The sequence below is a fragment of the Podarcis bocagei genome (assembly GCF_964188305.1).
Source record: "Podarcis bocagei genome assembly, chromosome: 10".
In the NCBI taxonomy this organism is placed as follows: Eukaryota; Metazoa; Chordata; class Lepidosauria; order Squamata; family Lacertidae; genus Podarcis; species Podarcis bocagei.
Genome location: NC_138135.1, coordinates 7963321 through 7990004, shown reverse-complemented (window position 1 = coordinate 7990004; position 26684 = coordinate 7963321). Strand labels below are relative to the sequence as shown.

The 26684-nt window shown below is 47.9% G+C and overlaps 2 protein-coding genes and 1 long non-coding RNA gene across 4 annotated transcripts in view; 1 reads left to right on the top strand and 2 right to left on the bottom strand.

Annotated features, from left to right (window-relative positions):
* COPG2 (COPI coat complex subunit gamma 2) overlaps positions 1–3220 on the top strand; it is a 34819-nt gene extending 31599 nt beyond the window's left edge. For both annotated transcript variants that reach the window (XM_081209924.1, XM_081209923.1), the window contains exons 23-24: positions 567–665; positions 2663–3220. In XM_081209924.1, the coding sequence (XP_081066050.1) occupies positions 567–665; positions 2663–2793 (230 nt within the window). In that variant the 3' untranslated portion in view covers positions 2794–3220. The remainder of the gene's footprint in view (positions 1–566; positions 666–2662) is intronic.
* A 2411-nt stretch (positions 3221–5631) lies between these two features.
* Positions 5632–7696, bottom strand: LOC308595915. The gene is made up of 2 exons (XR_014012212.1): positions 6647–7696; positions 5632–5863 (listed from the first exon to the last, which is right to left on the bottom strand). It is a non-coding gene; the product is annotated as an uncharacterized lncRNA (long non-coding RNA).
* Positions 7697–7991: 295 nt separating this feature from the next.
* Positions 7992–24976, bottom strand: MEST (mesoderm specific transcript). The gene is made up of 12 exons (XM_081210439.1): positions 24853–24976; positions 23947–24101; positions 21770–21849; positions 21183–21260; positions 20032–20168; positions 17547–17605; positions 15457–15497; positions 14240–14310; positions 13516–13617; positions 10427–10503; positions 10226–10289; positions 7992–8703 (listed from the first exon to the last, which is right to left on the bottom strand). Exons 2-12 carry the CDS (start codon positions 24098–24100, stop codon positions 8586–8588), a joined length of 981 nt encoding a protein of 326 aa, XP_081066565.1. The 5' UTR covers position 24101; positions 24853–24976; the 3' UTR covers positions 7992–8585.
* Between the last annotated feature and the right edge of the window lie 1708 nt (positions 24977–26684).

Sequence of the window (26684 nt, the reverse complement as noted above, 5' to 3'; positions counted from 1 at the left end):
CCTGCTAGCTAGGGATCATGGGAGTTGTAGGCCAAGAACATCTGGAGGGCCGAGGTTGAGGAAGCCTGTTCTAAATCTCCAGTTGTCAGAAGCAACTCTGACTTCCCCACTTAACAAGATAGCTAGAGGCAAGAGGTCTAACTCAATGGCTGAGCACCTGCCTTGTATGAAAAAGATCCCTGGTTCAATCCCGTCTCTCCAGCCAGGGCTGGGTGATACCCTTGTCTGAAGTCCTGGAGAGCTGCTACCAGTCAGTATAGAGCAGGGTTTCCCAAATTTGGGTTTCCAGCTGTTTTTGGACTACAACTCCTATCATCCCTAGCGAGCAGGGCCAGTGGCCAGGGATGATGGGAATTGTAGTCCAAAACAGCTGGAAACCCAAGTTTGGGAAATCCTGGTGTAGACAGTGGTGAGCTAGATGGACAGTTGCCTGACTCTCGTCTAAGATGGCTTCCTAGGATCCTGGGGTGACTAGCTGCTACTTTGAAAGATCCCCTTTGGATCTGACCACACAGCTGAGACAACGCAGGACTAACCCCAGGTCTTCTCAAAACCTCTGAATGCAGAAGCTGTCAGCAACATTGTGAAGTTCCTGGGCATGCAGCCGTGCGAGAGATCCGACAAAGTGCCCGAGAACAAGAATTCGCACACGCTCTACCTGGCCGGTAAGAATCAGTCGGAGGGGGCAGTTCAGTGGTGTCTGGGCAACCTGTGGCTGAAATGGTGTCACCCCAAGAGAATTAATGGCACTGGAGTTGTCCTGTCCCAAGAACAGCAGCAGGGACCTTCTGTGAAGCACTTCTCTCAGGAACAGCATTCATTCTCATCCAGAGATAGGCATCACTCAGCGTAGAGCTGGGAGTGGCTTTAAAAGCTGCTGCTCCTCTCTTGAGATCACTTCTGCCCAAACGCTTGTCTAGTTGGCACTGGCTCCCAGTGGAGTATCAGGTCAGGTTTAAGGTGCTGGTTTTGACCTTTAAAGCCCTTTGTGGCTGAGGGCTCTCATATTTATGGGACTGCCTCTCCTGGTCTGTCCCGCAGAGGACCTTAAGGTCCATGAATAACCATAGTTTAGAGGTCCCTCAGGAAGTCAGACTATCCTCCACCTGGGCCAGGGCCTTCTCAGTGATGGCTCCGACCTGGTGGAATGCTCTGTCCCATGAGACCAGGGCCCTGCAGGATTGAACTTCCTTCTGCAGGGCCTGTAAGACAGAGCTATTCCGCCTGGCTTTCAATTTGAACTTAGCCTGATCTTTTATTTCCCTTCCCTTCTCTTCCTCCCCCCATCCCCTTTTATGAAGATCACCTGCTCTGAGACCCCACAGCTAATTCTCCCCTGGTCTCCTCGCTGGCCCAAGTAGGACCAATTCAGCCACCTAGCCCTGGTGATCATCCAATGTTTATTGGATGGATTTCCCCCCTAAACTGATTGATTTTTGAATTCTGAATTTATTGTTATTCACGTTTTATATTGTATTTCAGTGTTTCCCAACCGGTGTTCCGCGGCACAGTAGTGTGCCGTGGAACTTTGCCTTGTGTTCCGTGGAGGCGGGCGAGTCGGGCGGTGAGAGGCGGGGCGGCGGCGGCGAGCACACGCGGGGCGGCGAGCGAGCGAGCTCCCACATCCCATCGCCGCTCGCTACTTGGCCTGCGCATCCGCTCGCTACTGGGCCTGCCCCAGGAGGTGGGGTTGCGGGCATCACGCCCTTCCCCACGTGAGCGGGGAATCCCATCCGCCCCCACGTGAGCGGGGAATCCCATCTCAGCCCCCGCGAGAGCAGGGGAATCCCATCCGGCCACGCCTCCTGGCCAGCCAATTGGCTGGCTGGAGGGGGCGTGGCTTGCCTCGAGATTTTTTTCATGAAACAAGTGTGCCTTTGCCCCAAAATGGTTGGGAAACACTGCTGTATTTTATGCTGTTTTTTGTTGCAACAATTAAGTGTTTTAAATTTGTTGTTAGCCGCCCTGAGCCTGGTTTCCTGAACCGGGAAGGGCGAGGTATAAATAAAAATGTACTATTGTTATTATTATTATTATTATTATTATTATTATTATTATTATTAGCTGCTCTTTAAAGGCCTTCAGAACCAACAGCCCAAGGGTTATATAACTAGTTAGCATAGCTATTAGAGAAGCGCTTTGTTAAGTATTTTTGGCTGTGGGTTGTGAGTCAATTGCCTTGGTTTTTGTAGGTGCAGAACAGATTTTCACCTTAAATGCAGAACCAGGTCTCAGAATCTGGCTGTAGTTACACAGTGCTGCATAGGAAGCTGCTGTGTTCTTAGCAGCTGTCTAGAAAAAGTGTGCAACTTTTAAGAGTTGGCATCAGAATTTGCTTCTTTCCCCACACTTCCTTACTCCTTCTTTTAAAAAAGATAAGTCTGAGCTTACGGGCAGGGACTGTAAAGGAGATAAGGCATCTTTGGCCATCTCGATGTAACTGGATTCCCAACCCCCAATGGTCCTGCTGGCCGGGGGCGGATGCGAGACCAGCCATGTCTGGAAAGCAAGATGTTCCCCATCCCTGCTCTGAATCACCCCACAGCATCCCCTTCCTTCCTTGCCTGGACGATTGCAACCTGTTAGCATTTCTGCAAGAAAGGATGTGAGCAGGCCTGAGCGGCCAAGTGCCACCGCAGTGACTCTCCTTGTCTGCCTCCAGGTGTGTACAGAGGCGGCTCGGATGTGCTGGTGAGGTCCAGGCTCGCTCTGGGAGATGGCGTGACTATGCAGGTGACTGTCCGGAGCACAGAGGAAACTCCGGTGGACGTAATCTTGGCTTCCGTCGGTTAAGAGTCTTGGCAGCTCATTCTGGGAGCCAACTCACCCTCTTGCCACCTCCTGCCTCAAAGGCACCCCCGGGACCTCCAGTCCTGCACGCCTCTTTCATTTTCCCTCCTGTCGGTCAGCCGTTTTCTGTGGCAACTGGGGGCCCGGCAGCCCACCCTGCCTCTTTTCTTCCACACAACTGGAGCTGGGCGTTCAGCCCCTTGCCCACAAACGCCCCAGCTCCACCTCTGCATTCCTGTAATAAATTATTCTCTTTCTGTGCTGCCCGTAGAGGCAGAAAAGCGGTTAGAAGATCCTTTTTTAAAAAAAGAAGAAAATCAACTTTTCTTGAATGGACTTTTATTAACAGAAAATAAACATGGGCTATCCCAACACGGATGCATCTTTCCCCCCCAACTTGTGCTGTTTAATAAAATACATTCTGTAGTAACTATCTGCCAAAGACTGTCATGTTTCATGTGCTCCTTTCACAGAGCAGCTTGCAAAGGATGGTAAACCCCGGATTTCAAGGGCCTTTTGAGAGCTGCTTCAGATCTCAGCACTACCAGAAAGGAGGGAGTGGCAGGACAACTAGGCTTACTCTTGTCCTGCTACCTTTTGCCCAGTGTGCTCAGAGCAGTATATCAGCTTCACATCAACCCAGTGATGTAAGGTAAAGGTAAAGGGACCCCTGACCATTAGGTCCAGTCGTGGCCGACTCTGGGGTTGCGGCGCTCATCTCGCTTTATTGGCCAAGGGAGCCGGCGTACAGCTTCCGGGTCATGTGGCCAGCATGAATAAGCCGCTTCTGGCGAACCAGAGCAGCGCACGGAAACGCCGTTTACCTTCCTGCTGGAGCAGTACCTATTTATCTACTTGCACTTTGATGTGCTTTCGAACTGCTAGGTTGACAGGAGCAAGGACTGAGCAACAGGAGCTCACCCCGTCACGGGGATTCGAACCGCCAACCTTCTGATTGGCAAGTCCTAGGCTCTGGTTTAACCCACAGCGGCACCCGCATCCCCAACCCTGTGATGTAGGACAGGCCAATTGCAGATGGCCGTCTGCCATGCCTTTTATCGCTTGCCAGATTTCTAGGTGGGTAAGGAAAAAGCTCCCCTCCCTTCTCGGCAGGACACTGTAGATAACTAGTTTCCCACATGGTTGGTTCTGTGTGAAGGATGGTAAATTATATGCCTTGATAATTTCCCAGTGCTGTAGTGCAGGGGGAGCCAGCATGGCACTCCTGGAGCAGTTGGTACCTTCACCGTCTTCCCCTGGCACCCATGAAGCCTCTGAGCCCCACATCACTGCCCCCTTAGTCATGGGCTGCTGACTTACTTCACCTTTAAAGTACACAGAGCTCAAAGATGAAGTTGGAAAAGGCGACAGTTCTTTCAGCGCTCTGTACTTTTCAAGGTGCAGAGCAATTCCGATAATTCAGAATATCTTGTCCCTTTAGTCCAACACACATCTGTAAATTAGATCGTTTCTTTCTAAAAATACAGAAGAACCTCTGCTCACAATGGCTGCTTTGGAAGGTTGTTGATAAGTGGATTGCTTTATACTCAGCGCCTCCTACCTTCTATCCTTCATATCGGGACGAGAGCCAGGTATCAGACGATCTGCGAGCGGAACTTGCCCTCCCCCCTGACCCAGGGAGTGGGGGTTGCAAGGACAATTACCCTCATTTGTCCTTGTTTATGGTCTGCAATTGGTCTCCGCTAGTGTGGGATCTGCCTCCATTATGGCAGAAAGCACCGGAAGTCCTGACTTGTACCCCCGGAGAACCAAAATGTGTACAGACATTTCCTCTTTCAGAGGGAGGAGGTCAAGAAGTGGCCACAGGCAGTGGTGCCCATGGTCACTTGCTTCGAAATCCAAACCTGCTCCAGGGCCTGAAAAGGTTGGCAACCCGGAGAGTTTCGTAGGTAAACAATGGTTTGAAGCTACACTGGGCAGGTGTACCCTCTGCCTTAAAGGCCGTATGAATAAAATCTCCCTCTTGGCCCAGGTTCAAGTTGCTAGACTCGCTCTGCAAATGAAGTTCTAGAGCTGCCTCCAGCTGTCTGGATTTCCTTTCAACTGGACCTTTTAGAGAAGGAAAATACATCTGAAGCAGAAATACAGTGGTGCCCCGCAAGACGAATGCCTCGCAAGACGAAAGAGTTTTCCGTTTTGGAGGTGCTTCGCAAAACGAATCTCCTATGGGCTTGCTTCGCAAGGCGACAATGTCTTGCGAGTTCCTGCGGGTTTTTTCCCCTCCCCCCCTTTTTCTAAGCCGCTAAGCCGCTTATCAGCTGCTCCGATCAGCAGATAAGCCGCTAAAAGCCGCTAATAGCGCTAATCCTTCAATGGGCTTGCTTCGCAAGACGAAAAAACCGCTAGACGAAGAGAATCACAGAACGGATTCCTTTCGTCTTGCAAGGCACCACTGTACCAGCTTAAAGCCATCTGGGTTTGAAAAGCTGTTTTTTTCAGCTGCTGTGTTACTGCAACAACTTCGCAAATCTGTACCATGGAAGAGGATGGGAGCCTAGCGGTCACCAAATATCATTGGAAGAGTTTGGTCCTCCCCATTAGCAACAGACCAGATCCTTTATGTGCCTCTCCCTACTTAATTTCTGCCCCCTTTTCTGTAAGAGATGACAGCACTATCAAACCATGACTACTCAGAAGTGAATCCTACTGAATTCAACATGGTAAGTGAGGTTAGGATTGCAGCTTTAGTTCTTGATTTCTTGCAGCTTCAGAGCACTAAGCATTCCTTTAACAATCCGCTTTCTGCCTGGCAACTCTGCATAGCAAATAAACTTTAAAATTGATTAATTTGGGCATCTTCCTGTGCAATATTCCCCCCCCCCCTTAATGAACTAAAAACAGGATTCGTGGTCACCAAGTGGGCATGAGAATCGACCAGACACAGATTGCACATCAAGGATACCCAAGCCAGCGCTGCATTGAATAGAAATTGGCTGCTGCCGCCACACTTTGAGCAGGCAGGCCGAAGATGAAACCCAAGCACTTCACTGCACCCCTTCTTCTGTCAGCCCACAGGCATTTAATCAGTGACTTAACCGAAAAAAGGAAAGTCCTTCACACAGCACATTCGTTAAACTATGGAGGTGGTGATGCTCATCAACTTAGATGGCTTTAAGAGAACTGGACAAATTCATGGAGGACAGGGTTATCGATGGCTCCTGTACCACCTCAGTTAGACACCGATATGCTTTTAATAATAATAATAATTTAGTATTTATACCCCGCCCATCTGGCTGGGCTTCCCCAGCCACTCTGGGTGGCTTCCAGCAGAATATTAAAATGCAATGATTCATCCAGTATTAAAAGCTTCCCTAAAGAGGGCTGCCTTCAGATGTCTTCTAAAAGTCTGGCGGTAGTTGTTCTCTTTAGGGCGCCACCACCGAGAAGGCCCTCTGCCTGGTTCCCTGTAACCTCACTTCTCGCAGGGAGGGAACTGCCAGAAGGCCCTCGGCGCTGGATCTCAGTGTCTGGGCTGGACGATGGGGGTGGAGACGCTCCTTCAGATATACTGGGCTGAGGCCGTTTAGGGCTTTAAAGGTCAGCACCAACGCTTTGAATTGTGCTCGGAAACATACTGGGAGCCAATGTAGGTCTTTCAAGACAGGTGTTATATGGTCTCGGCAGCTGCTCCCAGTCACCAGTCTAGCTGCTGCATTCTGGATTAATTGTAGTTTCCAGGTCACCTTCAAAGGTAGTCCCACATAGAGCACATTGCAGTAGTCCAAGCAGGAGATAACCAGAGCTTGCACCACTCTGGCGAGACAGTCTGCGGGCAGGGAGGGTCTCATCCTGTGTATCAGATGGAGCTGGTAGACAGCTGCCCTGGACACAGAACTGACCTGCGCCTCCATGGACAGCTGTGAGTCCAAAATGACTCCCAGGCTGCGCACCTGGTCCTTCAGGGGCACAGTTACCCCATTCAGCACCAGGGAGTCCTGAATACCTGTTTGCATACCAGTTGCTGGAAATCACAGGAAGGATAGTTGCTCGGGTGCTGCTCACAGGTTTCCCACAGGTTGGCCGCTGTGAGAAGAGGATACCGGACTAGATAGGCCATTGGCCTGATCTATCGGGCCCATACGGTGTCCTAAACATTTCCCAGTGGAGCTTAAAGAATCCATCTCGCATACCAAGCTTGAGACTATAGGGTGGAAGCAGGCCTCGGAGTCCCTCCTCCCTGCTATTAGCAAGAGGTCTTTTTCCATGATGGACATGGAAAGGATCACGGGCAGTAGACCAGGAGCAACCCAGAATCCCCTATGTGACACCCACCCACCCTGTGGACCATGAACAAAACAGTAGAACTGTCCCTCACAAGAAGCCATATAAGATCACACCTCAAAGAATACTGTGGACCATATGTGGCGTTTGCCCTCCTAGGTGTGTGACATACAGTGGTACCTCGGGTTAAGAACTTAATTCGTTTCGGAGGTCTGTTCTTAACCTGAAACTGTTCTTAACCTGAAGCACCACTTTAGCTAATGGGGCCTCCTGCTGCCGCTGTGCCGCCGGAGCACGATTTCTGTTCTCATCCTGAAGCAAAGTTCTTAATCCGAGGTACTATTTCTGGGTTAGTGGAGTCTGTAACCTGAAGCGTATGTAACCCGAGGTACCACTGTACTGGGTTCACAAGGAAAGGGTTAACTAATTGTAAAATGATTAACCAATGGGAACCCAAGGGGCAGAGTTAACTGTGTATAAGGTTAACCTAGCAGTTCGAAAGCAGGTCAAAGTGCAAGCAGATAAATAGGTACCACTCTGGCGGGAAGGTAAATGGCGTTTCCGTGCGCTGCTCTGGTTCGCCAGAGGCGGCTTAGTCATGCTGGCCACATGACCCGGAAGCTGTACGCCGGCTCCCTCGGCCAATAAAGCGAGATGAGCGCCGCAACCCCAGAGTCCGCGACGACCTAATGGTCAGTTGTCCCTTTACCCTTTACCTTTGAAGGTTTTAAGCACAGAGTTTTTTTGGGGGGAGGGAGAGTTAAGGTGGTTGAGAAGATAGTCTGGATTTAGAAGAGATAGAGAAGAGAAGTCTGGGTTGGGCTAGTCTGGTGTGAGAGAGGGAGAGAATTTGTTAAGAGGAGCCAGTCAAACAGTTGAGATAATCAGTCAGAAGGTATAGGCCAGTAAAGAAACTAAAGTTAAGATATCGACAGGAATATTATCTGAGAACCCTAAACTTGTTAATGTTTGTAAAATAAACTGTTTTTGGTTCACTTTTAACAACTGTGTGATCACCACACCGTAGTTTAAGGGCGAAGTGAACATCTCTGCGAGGGGTGAACTACAGTTCCCAGAATACTTGGGAGGAAGCCATGTGCTTTAGATGCACGGCGTGGCTGTGACCGTAGCCACGATTCAGTCCACCCTTCCTCTCTGCTCGCCTCCCGGCAAGGAAGTAAACAAGCCGTGCAAGAAACAGGACCTCTCCCCCTTCCAGAACCCAGGGAACGTCCCTGCCATCTTCGAAAGAAGCAAGACACGGATGCAGAGAAATTATGCACCTGTTTGTATGGCTCAGTCTAGCCCCTCAGAGCCATTCCTTCTCTCCTTAAACAACACGGAGGAAGGACCAGCAGCTGAGCGTAAAAGGAAATCACTTTTGTCTCTCCATGCCAGCCACTGGTGACTAGCCAGGAGTCTTATTGCTTCAGTCGCCAAGGGAGAAACTGGTTTCCTGCTCTTTGTACGGAGGCAGAGAGCCCACAATTTAGCCCTCTTGAACGAAAGAACGCCTCTTGAGAGCGGAGAATCGGTTCTCCCGCTCTTCCTGCTCAGAAGGAGTTGATGAAGTTCAGGTAGGAGTTCAGGAAGCCGAGAGGGTCCTCCAGCTGTGGGTAGTGGCTGATGTGGTCGTCTAGCACAGAAACCGTCGACATGGGGAGCACTTGCCTGTGGGGGAAGTAGCAAGAAAGAGCTCTTTAGAACACCCCGCAACTGCTACAGGGAACAAAGGAAGAAAGCGGAATTAAGCTTCTCTTCTGATCCGTATAAGGCAGCTTCCTAGGATGTCAAGCCGGGTTTAAAAAGTGTTTTCTTTTTTTTGACGAGTTATGAAAAATGTACAAAGTACAAATACCTGCTGGAAGTAAAGAGAAAGAAGGTACCGTTTATCATATGTGGTGGCCGTGTAAGGTAATAAAAGCTTTCTAGGAGATGTTATATTATGAACTGAAAAAAATGTTTTAAACAGCATTTTTTTGTTTAAAAAAGGAGGTTTTTTTATTAGAAATTTGTTTTAAAAAAGCAGGTTTTTTGTTTAAAAAAAGCAGGTTTTTTATTAGAAATTTGTTTTAAAAAAGCAGTTTTTATTAGAAATTGTAGGTACCGACATTCCAAAGGAGCAGAAAAGACTTTTTATGTATGCGACAACAGCTGCACGGATGCTATTGGCCCAGAAATGGAAAGAAGAGTCCCTGCCAGGAAGGAATAGCAAACCAAGGTGTTGGGTTACGCTAAAATGGCAAAGCTGACTGGGAAGCTCAGGAACCAAGAGGACAAAAACTTTAGAAAAGAACGGGGGAAATTTTTAATTTACTTAGGAGACCACTGTAAGCAGGGATTCATCTGAGTGAAGAGGCATAGAAATATTAAAAAAGCAAATCAAACAAACAAGCTACGTACTTAACAGGCAGGCAGGCATTCAACAGAGGCTGCTTTTCCCAGCAGGCAATGCAGGGGGCAGATGCACGTGTTGAACTTCTGCCTTATGTCCTGGTTAAAATGTAAAGAGAAAAGGCAGCAACCTCCAGTATGTATTTGGAAATCCTCACTAGTGCTCAAAGGCTTCATTTTGTTTCAGACCGATACAGTGGTGCCTCGCAAGACGAAATTAATTCGTTCCGCAAGTTTTTTCTTCTTGCGAGTTTTTCGTCTTGCGAAGCACGGTTTCCCATAGGAATGCATTGAAAATCAATCAATGCGTTCCTGTGGAGACCGTCCGGGGACAGAGGGGAAGCGCCGCGCGCCTTCCCCTCTGTCCCCGGACCTGTTTAAAGCAAGGGGCGGAGGGGAGAAGATCGCTTCTCCCCGTTGCCGCACCTTGGTTCAAAAGGGGTCCGGGGAGAGAGGGGAAGGCGCGCGCCTTCCCCTCTGTCCCCGGAGATTGCGGGGCTGGCAACGGGGAGAAGCGATCTTCTCCCCGCCGCCCCTTGCTTCAAAAGAGGTCCGGGGACAGCGGAGAAGACGCGCTGCGCTTCCCCGCTATCCCCGGATCTTGCGGGGCAAGCTTCGTTTTGCGAAGCAAGCCCATAGGGAAATGCGTCTTGCGAAGCAGCTAAGAAAACGAAAAACTCCTTCGTCTAGCAAGTTTTTCGTCTTCCGAGGCGTTCGTCTTGCGGGGTACCACTGTATCTTGATGAAATAGCCCCAGGGAATTACATGGTACAACTGTGGCCCCTCACAATAAGCTTACTTGTAGAGCTGAAGGAACTCTGGGTGTGGATTCACCGGGTCCAGAGGCCCATAAATCAGATGTACTGCAAGAGAGGAAGAAGAGCATCTTTGTCAACTTCCAGGGCACAGGCCACCCCACCAACCCAAAAGCAGCAGAATTAATCTTGGCTCTTCCGTACAGCCCAAGACACAATTGCAGCCTTTGCCGTTTCCTACTCACGGGGAACAGACGTGGATTGCAGAGCTCCTACCCAGCGGTTCCTGTGCTTTTTCCGTTGGTTGATGTACTGCAAAAGGCTGAAGAACAAAATTCATCCATGGAGACCGATTCCAAGCACTTGGCAGGAGCCTCGGGTGGCTCAGAGGCAGCCGCTGTCCGTTTGGGGGAAGGTCTGAAACTCTAGTTGAGCACCTCCCTGGTTCAGTCCCCAAAGGGATCTCCACTTAGGGCTGGGGGGAAATGCCTCATCGAAATCCTAAAGGTTTTGTCAGTGCTGCGAATACTGAGCTGGGCTTTGTGTAAAGCACTTTTCTAAGACAGAGCCATCTCTGTGATGAGCCCCAAAACCAGGCAGTTTTCAGCTGAGGTTCCATACGGCTACGTCATAATTAGAGCTGGGCGATATATCGTCCAAAACCAGTTTGGAGTCCATATCCGTGATCACAGTGTGGGGGAAGCCGTGAAGCCAGCCAAGGCTTCTCTCGATTCCTGCAATCCCTGTAAACTCTGCCTGCTCAGCTCTTGGGGGAACAAATCCCAAGAGAAGGTGCCAGCAATCATCACGTTGCAGGGAAAACCGTGGAATCATCCTTATGCCAGATATCATGATATATCGGTATACTGCAGTGCTTAGCTGGTGATATATTGCAATACTAAAAAGCAGGTATCGCCCAGCCCTAGGCATAATCTCACCTTATACAAGTGAATAAAGACAATAAATTAATAATAAATAAATAATAATAATAATAATAATAATTTATTATTTATACCCCGCCCATCTGGCTGAGTCTCCCCAGCCACTCTGGGCGGCTTCCAATCAAGTGTTAAAAACAAGACAGCATCAAATATTAAAAACTTTTAATATTTTATTAAACGGGTGTTTTGCAGGGTACGAACACTTAGATTTAGGGACGCGGGTGGCGCTGTGGTCTAAACCACAGAGCCTAGGACTTGCCGATCGGAAGGTCGGTGGTTCGAATCCCCGCGACGGGGTGAGCTCCCGTTGCTCGGTCCCTGCTCCTGCCAACCTAGCAGTTTGAAAGTACCTCAAAGTGCAAGTAGATAAATAGGTACCGCAACCCGAGCGTCCACTGTATAGTCCACCCCCCCCACAAGGTCTGAGGGACAGTGGGCTGGCCCCCTGTGGAAAACGTTTGCTGACCCCTGGTTTAGATGATTGGCTTCCCCCAGTCTCAGGCATCCAACCTGACATGAAGGTACCAGATAATGAACCCTGCAAGCAAAGCACAGCAAGCTAAGACTTTTCCGTTGAATGCAGAGCTGTGAACAGAAATCTCAGCAAGGAGCAGTGATCTTGGAGCGTCCAGCATGCGCAGCTTTGGAGGGGGGTAAGTGGGCATCCTGGGCGACTATGCTGGGGGGTGCCCTGCATTTCAGGGGTGGCGGGACTTGGAGAACTCCTCAGCTGGCAGCAGGCTCTCCACCCGAACCTTGAGCTCAACACTCCAGGTTAATTCAGGTGACGGTAACACTAACCCGGCAAGCTTGCTCATCCAACACAAAGCAGCAGCCCAGGCGCTGAAACAGGATAGCCCAGGTGCCAGACCTCCTGCGAGGCCCTGAAAGGAAGATCGGAGTCGAGAGGAAGCCGATTCTCTGCCAGGTAAACATGAGACTCAGGATGCTTTCATTGCACCAGGAAGAATGGATCCTGCTTTCCCCAAGGTAAACAGGGCTCCACGTCGATTGCAAGGGGCAATATTGAGCCCCACCGCCGGCGCGGCAAGTGTTAAATTCTCTCGGTCTCCCAAGCGCCTTAACAAAAAGCTCTTTGCCAACCTGGTGCCCACAGTGGATGTAGTCCAAAGCCTCTGGAGGCACCAGGTTGGCAAATGGTGACCTAAGGCAGCGGTGGCCATAATAATAATAATAATAATAATAATAATAATAATAATAATAATAATAATAATAATTTATTATTTATACCCCGCCCATCTGGCTGGGTTTCCCCAGCCACTCTAGGCGGCTTCCAACAAAACGCTAAAATACAATAACCTATTAAACATTAAAAGCTTCCCTAACTTGGTCCTCCAGCTTTGGGACTACAATTCCCATCATCCCTGTTAGCTAGGGATGATGGGAGTTGTAGTCCAAAAACAGCTGGAGGGCCAAGTTTGGCAACCACAGACCTAAGCCTGCAACTTCCAAAGTCAACTCGCTGGGACTTAACTTCTGGGTAGGAGTGAGCTGTTAGCTGCAAAGGAAGAGCTTTTTCCTCCCGAAACCTACAAGCGATATACCAATATATCACAATTGTCTGGCATAAGGATGGCTCTACAGAATGTGCTGCCTCAGAATGCAGGAATATCTAACGACAGAGCAGCATAAATGCCTCATCTCTGCAGGCGACGGGCGGTTTTGAAATACTCTTGAAATCTATCTCCAGGGTTAGGAATTCCCCTTCATGTGGACGAGACTAATTGTGGGTCCAGCGGTCCAGAAGGCAAATATTTGCACAATTAAGCTTTACTTTTACATCTCCCTTCTTTTCACACCCCTTTGCGCACTGTCTCTCTCTTAATGTAGAATATGGTAATTTGTTAAAAACTGAAATAAAAAATAGTAAAAAGGTAAAGGGACCCCTGACCATTAGGTCCAGTTGTGTCCGACTCTGGGGTTGCGGCGCTCATCTCACTTTATTGGCCGAGGGAGCTGGTGTACAGCTTCCGGGTCATGTGGCCAGCATGACTAAGCCGCTTCTGGCGAACCAGAGCAGCGCACGGAAACGCCATTTACCTTCCCACCAGAGCAGTACCTATTTATCTTTGCACTTTGACATGCTTTCGAACTGCTAGGTTGGCAGGAGCAGGGACCGAGCAACGGGAGCTCACCCCGTCGCGGGGATTCAAACCGCCGACCTTCTGATCGGCAAGTCCTGGGCTCAGTGGTTTAGACCATAGCGCCACCCACATCCCTAAATAAAAAATAAACTGGCCCTATTTCAGAGACCACAGCTGATTCATGGACTATAATGTCCACTCCTCGCTTACAGCTTGCCTGGTTCCACAGTAGACCCCAAACGCAACCCGGTGTCCACTATCATTCTGTTTTTTCCATGGTGGCCTTACCTGTCAATCACAAGGTTGCCGTCGTTTGTTCGGACGGCTGTCCACATGTCCCAGTATTCAGCGTCTGAAGGCTGGGTATATGGGCCGAAGACAGCCGCAAGTCTGGAAGATTTGAAAGAAGAAGGGGGTGGACTATCAAGGAAGAGAATCTGCTCAAATTTAGATTGCACTAAACACCCTCCCAGGTTTCCAAAACCATACAGCATCCTTTGAAAAACAAGTACATTCTCTTTCCCTCTTCTCATAAGGAATAATAGCATTTGAGACCTCCTGTTTTCAAAGGGCAAGAATTCAAGGATTCCGACGAAAGAAGAATGGCAGACAAAATTAATGGACTACACAGAATTGGATAAAATGACAGCAAGGTTTCGAAATCTGCAGGGCCAGAGGTTTACAGAAGAAATATACGAACTATTTGAAGAGCAACTGTCATCAACAAATTACATTGGTAGGACTACAAGAAGTTTTGTAAGGAGAAATATATGAAATATTGCAAAGAAGAGAAAGAAGAGAGACATTATTTAAGGTAATAGTGAAAGTAAGAAATGTAAATTAAGTGAAAAGATTGGAAAATTTTCAGATATGATTGATGGAAGTCGTAAAAAATTGTTTAAGCTATAAAAGTATGTTTAATAATTGATGAAAATGCTATGTTAAAAAACTGTGTGTGTGTGTGTGTGTGTGTGTGTGTGTATGAATTCAAGGATTCAGAATACCAACTCACCCTCTGGCAAAGAAGAAGTAATTTGATAACCGGGTGATAATGGGTGAAAGCAGGCCGCCATCTTTGAGAATCTTTAAAGGAAAAGGAAAAATCAATCACTGTTTAATTGTTTTAGGACTACAAATCCAACAGCCCCAGAAAGCACAGCTTCGCTGGCTGCAAATTAAGTTCCTGGGCCCAATTCAATAGAGCTGGTTTTGGCCTATAAAGCCTTAAAATTGCTCAGGACCACAATACCGCAAGGACCGCCTCTCACCATATAAACTGAGACAGACTCTGAGCTCATCATCTGAGGTCCTCCTTCAGGTCCCAGCCAGATGGGAAGGGTATAAATAATAAAATATTATTATTGTTATTATTTATTATTATTAGCGTCCTCCGTGAAGTCCAGAGGGCAGGAACACAAGAACGGGGCCTTTTCTGTGGTGGCTTCCCCATCTGTGGAATTGGCTCTCCCCACAGAGGCTCTCCTGACCCCTTCATTGCATATCTTTAGGAGCCAGGCAAAAATATCCCTCTTCTCCCAGGCCTTTGGTTAATTAAATGAACTTAATTAAGTTTAGTAAATAATAATAATGATAATGTTTCTGGAATGCTATCCCCAGGGAGATTTAACTGGCGCCTTCATTATACATCTTTAGGCTCCGGGCAGAAACGTTCTTCTTCAACTAGGCCTTTGGCAAATTAAATCTATGGCCTTTTCAAATGGTGGATGGGAATTGCTTTTGCTTGTTGGTAAGGTATGTATTTTTGTGCTTTTATATTGTGAACCGCCCCGTGATCCTTGCATGAAGGGGATCATAGAAATGTAATACAGTGGTGCCTCGCAAGACGAAAAGAATCCGTTCTGTGATTCTCTCCGTCTAGCGGTTTTTCCGTCTTGCGAAGCAAGCCCATTGAAGGATTAGCGGATTAGCGCTATTAGCGGCTTTTAGCGGCTTATCTGCTGATCGGATCAGCTGATAAGTGGCTTAGCAGCTTAGAAAAAGGGGGGGAGGGGAAAAACCCCCGCAGGAACTCGCAAGACATTGTCGTCTTGCGAAGCAAGCCCATAGGAAATTCGTTTTGCGAAGCACCTCCAAAACGGAAAACTCTTTCGTCTAGCGAGTTTTCCGTCTTGCGAGGCATTCGTCTTGCGGGGCACCACTGTAAGTGAATAATGGAACAATTCTATTCATAGAAGCTCAGTGTTTTTCTGCAAGAGCAAAGGTGCTTACCGTTTGGATTAATCTGGGGTGGTGAGTTTCTGGGAAAATACCTGCAGGAAACAGGAGGAGAGAGTCACTCTCGCACTCAAATCAAATTCTTGTTCTATTTTCTTTCTTTTTTCTATAATGCTTTTGATTTTCAACAACAAAACAAAATTAAATAAAACATAATCTTTTACATTCAACATTTTTGTATCTTCTTATTTGCCCTGCGCACTTTCGCACCCGGACTTCCTTTCATTCCTGCTTCGGTTTTCATAATTCACATCCTCTGTTACAGATTCTTATTTACACTCCATCCACGTCACAAGATTTATATTGGCCCTGCTACAGTTTTTAGACTTCTACAGTTATTCCATAGGTACTCAACAAATTTACTCCACTCCTCTTCAAACTTTGTTACTTTTTGGTATCGAATTATCTAAGGCATTTTCGCCAATTCTATATATTCAAACAATTTCGTCTGCGACTCCATTACAGTTGGAATCTCCTGGGTTTTCCATTTTTGGACCACAAGAATCCTGGCGGCAGTCATGGCGTAAAAGAATAATTTACAATCTCCTTTTCTTAATTCACCTCCTATTATCCCTAGTAAAAAAAAGCCTCTGGTTTCTTTGGGAAGGTATATTTAAAGAGATTTTTCATTTCGTTATATATCATGTTCCATTCCCCCCCCCATTTTTTCACATGTCCACCACATGTGAACGAATTCTCCATCCTCTAGTTTACACTTGTTCTATTTTCAGTGTATATTCTACCTGTAATAGCCTAATTTCCTTTTTAATTTTTTCATTATTTGGTTGTTGAATCAATTCATTTTCCTTTTTCTTTATTTCGTCCAGCAGTCCCATTTTCTCCTTATCACTCTCTTTTCTTTGTAAGGCATTTTGTTTTATAAAGTTTTCCCCTGGTTGGAGGCTAGGCCAGATGGGCCATTGGGCAGCAACCTCTTCTTATGCACAAATTCTTTATGGCATGAAAGCAACTTTTACCCACAAACCTACTGCTGGTCACATTTAGGAGCTCAGCAGAAACTCAAGCCCAAGGCTTCAAGTAGTACCTTGGTTCTCAAACTTAATCCGTTCTGGAAGTCCGTTCCAAAACCAAAGCGTTCCAAAACCAAGGCGCACTTCCCCATAGAAAGTAATGCAAAACGGATTAATCCGTTCCAAACTTTTAAAAACAAACCCCTAAAACAGCAATTTAACATGGACTTAACTATCTAACGAGACCACGAATCCATAAAATGAAAGCAACAAACGATGTACTGCAGTCACACAATCAATCCGTCAGGAGCTGAACTGGGTTCCACACAAAACAAAAAGAGCCACAAAAATGCAAAATAGCAAAAACAGACAGACCTCAGCGTAACACTCAAAACGGAGCACGTTCAGCTTCCGAAAACAGTTCACAAACCAGAACACTTACCGTATTTTTTGCACCATAAGACACACCTTTTTCTTCCTAAAAAGGAAGGGAAAATGTCTGTGCATCTTACGGAGTGAATGTGTGGTCCCTGGAGCCGAATTGCCCAGGGGCAAAAAGCAGATTGTGCTTTTTTTTTTTTAAGAAAGAGGAAAGGGGGTGTTGAAACGAAGCCGCTGATCATTTGCCGATCGGGAACGAGATAAGGGACGCTAGCAATAAAGGAGGCTGCCTGGAAGGAGGAAGGTAAAAGCTCATGGATCCTCAAGATTTTTGCATTGGGTCACCCCAAATTCACCATCAGATCACATAGCATGTCCATGGCTACAGCCTGCACCAAAAAAATCACGCACCCACTGTTGCGTGGCACAAAAACCTGGATCCTCAGGATTTTTGCATTGGGCTACCCCAAACTCACGGTCAAATCACATGTCTGTGGCCACAGCATGAACCACAAAAATCATACATCCACTGTTTCGTTCAAAATATTTTTTTTCTTGTTTTCCTCCTCTAAAAACTAGGTGTGTCTTATGGTCAGGTGCGTCTTATGGAGCGAAACATACGGTACTTCCGGGTTTGCATGTTTGGGTTCTAAGTTGCCAAGGCGTTTGAGAACCAGGGTACTGTAATCACAATAAGAATATGGAGGACGTTCTTTGCAATGAAAGCCTTACCTCCATTTGACAGGCACAGGCTGTTGATGAGGACACTTCCCGTCGTATTGTGCTCATACCTGAGGACAAAGAAGAGGCTAAGGCGGAGCGGAGTCAGGGCAGAGCCACACCTCTTCTTGTGGCAGCGCGGTGCAATGGTTAGAGCGCTGGACTAGGGCCTGGGGTTCAAACCTCTGCTCACTGGGTGGCCTTGGGGCAGTCACCACCTCTCAGCCTAACCTCACAAGGTTGTTGTGAGGACTGACTGGAGAAAAAGGTGGACTAGAATGCAATAAGTAACAAGACACTTTCAGGCAAGCCCTCAAAGGTATTATTTCACAGATACCTCTGTAGGAACAGCTTAATAATAATAATAATAATAATAATAATAACAATAATAATTTATTATTTATACCCCACCCATCTGGCTGAGTTTCCCCAACCACTCTGGGCGGCTCCCAATCGAGTGTTAAAAATAATACAGCATTAAATATTAAAAACTTCCCTAGACAGGGCTGCCTTCAGATGTCTTTATTTCCTTCACATCCGAAGGGAGGGCATTCCACAGGGCGGGTGCCACTACCGAGAAGGCCCTCTGCCTGGTTCCCTGTAACCTCACTTCTCGCAATGAGGGAACCGCCAAAAGGCCCTCGGCGCTGGATCTCAGTGTCCAGGCAGAACGATGGAGGTGGAGATGCTCCTTCAGGTATACTGGGCTGAGGCCGTTTAGAGCTTTAACGGTCAGCACCAACACTTTGAATTGTGCTAGGAAACGTACTGGGAGCCAATGCAGGTCTTTCAGGACCGGTGTTATGTGGCCTTGGCGGCCGCTCCCAGTCACCAGTCTAGCTGCCGCATTCTGGATTAAGTGTAGTTTCCGGGTCACATTCAAAGATAGCCCCACACAGAGCGCATTGCAGTAGTCCAAGCGGAAGATAACTAGAGCATGCACCACTCTGGCAAGACAGTCTGCGGGCAGGGAGGGTCTCATCCTGCGTACCAGATGGAGCTGGTAGACAGCTGCCCTGGACACAGAACTGACCTGTGCCTCCATGGACAGATGTGTGTCCCAAATGACTCCCAGGCTGCGCACCTGGTCCTTCAGGGGCACAGTTGCCCCATTCAGGGCCAGGGAGTTCTCCACACCTGCCCGCCTCCTGTCCCCCAAGAACAGTACTTCTGTCTTGTCAGGATTCAACCTCAATAGTGGGCTGTAAATAGTGGGCTGATCTCTGCACCTGGGGGCAGGTTTCATGGCGCCGACAACTCCACCCCAAACCACAAGCCTCTTCTTTGCAAACAGCTACATCAGACGGGTGCAGGGAAGACCGCTAAAACTGTGTGGGTTCATTTTCTAATGCTAATAATGTGAATGTTTATTTAAATCCTGCTATCAAGTCTATTGGCATTTCTTTGTTTCTGCAAATATAACATGCTTTAGATTTCTGCAAATATAATCTGCTTTAAATGTTTAGAAGATAGTGAAATATGATGGTGTAATTACTGTTACTTTTATGTTTTTGGGCTTAATGCTATGTTATTAATAACTTTTTCTGTTGAGAGATAGCAAAATGGGTGAAAATAGAAACAAACCAGAAATGGAAGTTGGGGGAAGCCTAGGAGGGGAGGGAGGGAGGAATATATAGTAAATGTTAAGAATTTGAGATGTGTCTAATGAAGGAAAAAGAAAAACGGATAAAAAATTAAATAAAAATAAAACTGGGTGGGTGAAGAGAAAAGTTAATGTTAATGTTATGAAAAGTTAACGTCTTTATGCCACAACTTTCTCCCCAGGAATTCCAAGGCGGCTCGTGGCATTTAAGAATGACGACACAAAATACGAAAACAAACTCGTTAGAAACAGTAATTAAAATACATCCAAGCACATTCAGAACCAGCAATTAAGAGTTTGCCCTGGTGGCAGCCCAGCGGTCAGAACCACACCTGAGCGCAAGTTTCCTAGGAAGGTATTTGCCCGTCGGCAGATGGAGGGAACCAGTCTATCCTCTCTGGGGTAGAAATGAATTCTGAAAGCGGCTCGGGGAGCCTCAAAGGGCAGCCATATACTGCATTTTCGCTCTATAACTCACTTCTTCCCTCCTAAAAAGTAAGGGGAAATGTGTGTGCGTCTTATGGAGCGAATGCAGGCTGTGCAGCTATCGCTGAAGCCAGGAGAGCGAGAGGGATCGGTGCGCAGCCATCCATCTTGCTGTTTTAACTTTGCTTCGCTGGAGAGGCGCTGCACAGTTTTCCCTCTCTGCGCAGCGCCCCTTTAGCGAAGCGGGAGGAGAAATGGAAGGGGCTCCGTTTCTCCTGCTGGTTCGCTGAAGGGGCACTGCGCAGAGAGGGAGAGAATTGTTTTTCCCCTTGTTCTCCTCTAAAACTAGGTGCGTCCTATGGTCAGGTGTGTCTTATAGAGCAAAAATACGGTGAATGCAAGGAAATAACGAAGCAAGCTGTTAAAGGGCGCCGGTGAAAACGCAGAAGCGTCGCGGCTTCCACTCACCTGTGGAGAAGCTCCTGCGCAACGGTGTCCCCGTAGTCATGCGAGAGGAGGTTGACCCGCTGGTTCAAAAGGCCCAAGTGGTCCAGAAGCCCTTCCACAATGCTGGCTTGCTCAAAGATGGAGTACTGATGCGGCCTCTGTTTGGGAAGTACAGCGGACGCTCGGTTGCAAACGTGATCCGTGCGGGATGCACATTCGCAGCACACGTCGGTTGCGATTCAGCGCTTCTGCGCATGTGCAAAGCGTGATTTAGCGCTTCTGCGCATGCGCAACCGCCGAAACCCGGAGGTAATCCATTTCGGTACTTCCGGGTTTCAGCACTCTGGCGCTGTGGGTTAAACCACAGAGCCTAGGACCTGCCGATCAGAAGGTCGGCGGTTCGAATCCCCGCCATGGGGTGAGCTCCCATTCCTCGGTCCCTGCTCCTGCCAACCTAGCAGTTCGAAAGCACAGCAAAGTGCAAGTAGATAAATAGGTACCACTCCAGCGGGAAGGTAAACGGCGTTTCCATGCGCTGCTCTGGTTCGCCAGAAGCGGCTTAGTCCTGCTGGCCACATGACCCAGAAGCTGTACGCCGGCTCCCTCGGCCAGTAAAGCGAGATGAGCGCAAAACCACAGAGTCGGCCATGACTGGACCTAATGGTCAGGGGTCCCTTTACCTTTACCCAAAAAAAAAGCAACCTGAAGAGTCTGTAATCCGAGGTATGACTGTAAACGGAGAGCCCAGCTGCACACCTCTCCATTCATACAAGCCATGGGTAGGCAAACCAAGGCCCGGGGGCCGGATCCAGCCCAATCACCTTCTCAATCCGACCCGCGGACGGTCCGGGAAGCAGCGTGTTTTTACATGAGTAGAATGTGTGCTTTTATTTAAAATGCATCTCTGGGTTATTTGTGGGGCATAGGAATTTGTTCATTATTATTTTTCAAAATATATTCCGCCCCCCCCAAATGTCTGAGGGACAGTGGACCGGCCCCCTGCTGAAAAACTTTGCTGACCCCTGCTATTACAAGCAGATAATGCTTAACCCTCAGGGATGAGGAACAGTTTTTTTGAGCGGGGAAACACAGAACATCCTTATTGTGTCGCATGACTGACGGGCAGGTCGTCCCACTCACCTATCGGAAGCCCTTGCGCCGAGATTGCTTACCGGTTTGTCGCTGAAGCCAAACCCCACAAAATCCAGGGCGATTACTCGGTTAAATCGCTGCGTCAGCCCTTCCCAAATCTGCAGCAGGGGAGAGAAGAGGTGAAAATCAGGAGGCGTCTCTGCAGAACTGGCGAAACTGACAGGAAGAATCCGGAACGAGGGAGATCAAGTATTCCAAAAAAAGACTGGAGCAAATTTATATTATATTTGAAAGACAACTGTAAGCAATTAACATCATTAGCAGGCTTATCTGAAGATTTGTGAGATGAATTAGTTACCTATTCAGGTAGAGTAAATTTAATATTTGAAGTAATGATATAACAAGAATGGGAGAGGAAGTGAAATGCAAAAATGCAAAATTTAATTTTGGAAGCCATTCGGTGGGAGGGAGGGAAATCATTTAGGCTCTGCTGAACCAAAAGATTTAGTAAGAGGATACGAGGTTACATATTGTGATTATATGTAAAATTAATAAAATGTATTATTTAAAAAAAAAGAAAATCAGGAGGCATCTCTCTCTCTCTTATCAGAGAGCTCCCTTTATAACCGGTCTCCAAAATTTCAACGCCTCTCAGGGCCTGCCTCACCTTGCACCAGTCGTAGCTGGAGGTTGGAAAGCCATGCAGGAGGACCACAATGTCCGAACTGCCAACGGCGCCCGAGGCGTCTGCAGAGAACAGAACATCCATTATGGCACTGGCCCACCCTAATAATAATAACTCTGGGCGGCTTCCAACAAAGTATTCAAATACAGTGCTCTATTAAACATTAAAAGCTTCCCTAAACAGGGCTGCCTTCAGATGTCTTCTAAAAGTCTGGTAGTTGTTGTTCTCTTTGACATCTGGTGGGAGGGCGTTCCACAGGGCGGGTGCCACTACCAAGAAGGCCCTCTGCCTGGTTCCCTGTAACTTGGCTTCTCACAGCGAGGGAACCACTAGAAGGCCTTCAGCACTGGACCTGGGTCCGGGCAGAACAATGGGGGTGGAGACGCTCCTTCAAGTATACTGGGCCCAGGCCGTTTAGGGCTTTAAAGGTCAGCACCAACACTTTGAATTGTGCTCAGAAACGTACTGGGAGCCAATGTAGATCTTTCAAGACCGGTGTTGTACAGTCTTTGTGGCCGCTCCCAGCCACCAGTCTAGCTGCCACATTCTGGATTAGTTGTAGTTTCCGGGTCACCTTCAAAGGTAGCCCCACATAGAGCGCATTGCAGTAGTCCAAGCGGGAGATAACCAGAGCATGCACCACTCTGGCGAGGCAGTCCGCAGGCAGGGAGGGTCTCATTCTGCATACCAGATGGAGCTGGTAGACAGCTGCCCTGGACACAGAACTGACCTGTGCCTCCATGGACAGCTGTGAGTCCAGAATGACTCCCACGCTGTGTACTTGGTCCTTCAGGGGCAGTTACCCCATTCAGGACCAGGGAGTCCTCCACACCCGCCCGCCTCCTGTCCCCCCAAAACAGTACTTCTGTCTTGTCAGAATTCAATCCCGAAAGCACTTTCTCTCCAGGGAGGTTCTCCTGGGTGCCATCATTGTCTATCAAGGACTGTCCTGGACTCTGTGATCATCATCTGAGGCCCTCCTTTGTGAGCGTCCTCCATGAGGGCGGCAACACAAAAACAGGGCCTTTTCTGGGGTGGCTCCCCATTTGTGGAATGCACTCCCCAGGGAGACTCGCCCAGCACCTTCACTATGTATCTTTAGGCACTAGGCAAAAACTTTCCTCTTCAACCAGGCCTTTGGCTGTTAAAACCATCTACAGTCATACCTTGGGTTACAGCCGCTTCAGGTTGAGTTTTTTCAGGTTACGGACCGCCGAGACCCGGAAGTACCAGGACGGTTTTGGCGGCTGCGCATGCGCAGAAGCGCTAAATCACGCTTTGCACATGCGCAGAAGTGCCAAATTGCAACCCAAGCGTGCGCAGACGCGGGGTGCGAACACTGTGGGTTGCGAACATGCAACGGACGGATCACGTTCGCAACCCAAGCATCCACTGTACGACTTTTTAAACTTGGAGGCCAGTTTATAAACCTAATACATAGATCTTCGGGCACCAGGTAAAAACTATCAAGCCTTAGGCTTTTAATGATCTTGGACCTTTTAGAGGAGGTGGGATTTTTAAACACCTTCTTTTCTTTTCTGGTTTTAATATCTGTGTGTGTGTGTGTGTGTAAGTCATTTTGGGTTGATTGTGGCCACACACACTAAAAAAGCGAGCAATAAATCTAACGACAAAAATAAAATTCCACTTAAGTTTTAACTCTTATTAACCAGCAAAAAGCAAGCAGGAATCACGGCCAAGTAGCCTTTCACAACCTTTTCCCAGTTCCATCTTTCTATAAATTTCCCTTCCCGTGGATTGCATATGATCCTTATTACTGATCAATTAACGGTCCGTCCGTCCCCCGTTAATGGAGGCAGGGTTCTATTTTTCCAATATCGTGCAATGCAAATCTTTGCACCGATCAATAAACCTGCTAGCTAGATATCTACCTTCCTTGCTTCCCTTTTTGTTAGCATAGTCTGAAGGTTTCTCACTGAATGCCGGCCACTTTTAAAAACGGCCGATTTTAGGTCAATAAGCTTCCTTCGATTTGTCTGCTGCCTTTTGTGTCTGTCTGTCTCTCTTTTTTTAAGCAATCGCAGAACAACCTCACGGCTATTTTCAAGGCCGTCTTTACTGCAAGCCGCACTGAGCATTTCGCAGAAAACCCGGCCAGGCATTTCGGAAACAAGGACGTAAAACACAGGAGAGGAAACCTCTGTAGAAGATATTCTGGTTTTGGAAGGTGAAATAGCTTCCCGACGACCTCCATGACTGCAGAGCCGGCGATAACTTGGGGGGCGGGATGTGCAGGTAGACAGCAATGAGGGGCACGGCTAGAAGCCCCACCTGAAGCCACCACTCTCTCATTCTGGGAAGAGAAAGAAGAGAAAGGCAGTGTTTACACGGGGGGAGAGAGCGAGAAAACAGTGCAGTGAAATTTAAAGACTACTTGAATAAATACTGTAATATTAAAGATATGCAATCACTTGAAAGAAACAATTAGGCCTAGGAGTAAAAGGGAATTAAATATATAAATAAGAAAACGTACGATAAGGAAAGTTATGTAATATGATTAGGACTATGATATGGCCTTTTGAAACCCCGATATTGGAAACTGCTACATATAATAACTAAGAAATTCGGATGGAAGAGATTCAAGGAAGTCAAATATGTTTATGAAGATGGATGGTACTTAATTTTAATTAATTAAGTGGTAATATGTGGTATGTATCTTTTTGCTTCTTTTCTTTTTTGTTGGCCTTTATTATTGTTAATCTTTTCTTTCTTTACTGTGTTGGTTTACTGAAAATAATATATATTATTTGGAAAAAATATATTAAAATGCAATATTTAATATTAAAAGCTTCCCTAAAACAGGGCTGCCTTTTTCTAAATGCAATAAATAAGCAAATAAACAAGGAATTCTGCACCCATAAAACACGCCCCTCCTGCTTTTCTCCCAAATTTCCATCAAAAAGAGCCCCAGCGCTGCAAAGAAGGGAGAAACCCAGCAATTGCTCCTCCTGCCCCCCAACCCAGACCCCCCCCAAGAGAAGAAGTGGGGGTCACTGCCCCTCTTCCTGGTCCCTAGAGAGGGCGCGCATGCGCTCTCCGCTCACCTGCGCTCCGGGCTGCGGCCAGGCGCGTCCCATGCCGCTCCCGCGGAAAGAAAAAGGCTTCTGGAGCCGGGGGACGGCCAAAGCGCATGCGCGCCCTGAGCAGCGCCTCCATTGCCGCGCCCCCTTCTCGGGAACCGGCTATTGGGCAAAACGCCCCTTGCGTTTGAGCGGCTGGGAAGGCTTACCCTTCCGCGCCCCCTGGCGAGGGCAGGCGGTAGTGCGGCCCGCAGGGAGAAGCGGGTTTGCTGCATTGGGGACGCGGCTGAGTCGCCCAAAGTTTTTATTAGTTGGGGTTTTTTTTTGGGGGGGGGTTGCAAATAGAAGGGGAGGAAATGGAGGCAGTGAGAGGTTTTACTTTCTTGGGCTCCACTGCAGATGGTGACAGCAGTCACGAAATTAAAAGACGCCTGATCCTATTCAACTCAGTACATAACATTGGGAGAAAAGCAATGACAAACCTAGACAGCATCTTAAAAAGCAGAGACATTACCTTGCCAACAAAGGTCCGTATAGTAAAAGCTCTGGTTTTCCCAGTAGTGATGTATGGAAGTGAGAGCTGGACCATAAAGTTTGCCGAAGAATGGATGCTTTTGAATTCTGGTGCTGGAGGAGACTCTTGAGAGTCCCATGGACTGCAAGTAGATCAAACTTCTCCATTCTGAAGGAAATCAGCCCTGAGTGCTCACTGGAAGGACAGATCCTGAAGCTGAGGCTCCAAGACTTTGGCCACCTCAGGAGAAGAGAAGACTCCCTGGAAAAGACCCTGATGTTGGGAAAGATGGAGGGCACAAGGAGAAGGGGACGACGGAGGACGAGATGGTTGGACAGTGTTCTTGAAGCTAAGAACATGAGTTTGACCAAACTGCGGGAGGCAGTGGAAGACAGGAGTGCCTGGCGTGCTCTGGTCCAGGGGGTCACGAAGAGTCAGACACGACTAAACAACAACAAATTGCTTGTTGCTCTTGCTCTCATTTTAAAAAGCTATCTATCCATATGCTGCAAATAAAAAAATATTTTGATTCTGTAGTGATTGTCCTTGAATCTACCTGACACATGGCCTGCTCTCCTGTCACAACCTTTCAGAACCAAAGGTATATGTGCATTAGCTTCTCTGCCCCCTTTGCCTCTACCCAGCAGACCTTAATTAATGTCATAGTAAACAATAACTTTAATCATTTATTGAATAATAATATGCATTCATTTTATTTGCAAGCTGCTTTTCCACACACACAAAAATCAGGCTCAAAGCCGCTTCCATCAAAGAAATAGGGATGCCTTTCAAATAAGCGCTGCAAAAGCAATTTCATGATAGGAAGAGCAACAGAACCACTCGCATGTGGCCCCCAGAAGCCTTCACAGAGGGGAATGCGGCCCTTGAGCTAGGAGGGTGGTATTTCCTATGTAGATTAACATCCTGCTCCCGGCAGACGCAACCCAGTACCCCAGCTGGAAGCCCACGGCCGGACAAGGCACCAGAAGCACCCCTCGCCCGGCCGCCCCCCAAAATCCTCCGCACTATTTCTCTAAAGGACCCTCTTCTTTAATCTCAGAGCCTCGGCGGAAGGACACCAGCGGTAGCGTGCATGACGTCACAATCCAACCTCACGCGGAGGCGTCCTCGCGTTGCCGCGGTAACCACAGACGCCTCTTTCTTTACGGTGCGCACGCGCGGCGCCTACGCGCCGGGACTTTAAACGCACGCCAAAAAGCCCTCACAAAGGATTTTAAGAGGGAGAGCGCGCGGGAGGGCGCTGATTGGCTCTCTGCGCGGCGAGAGGCGGGCCAATCGGGGCGGCGGCACGCCGGCCGGAGAGGCGGGGATTGGTCGAGGG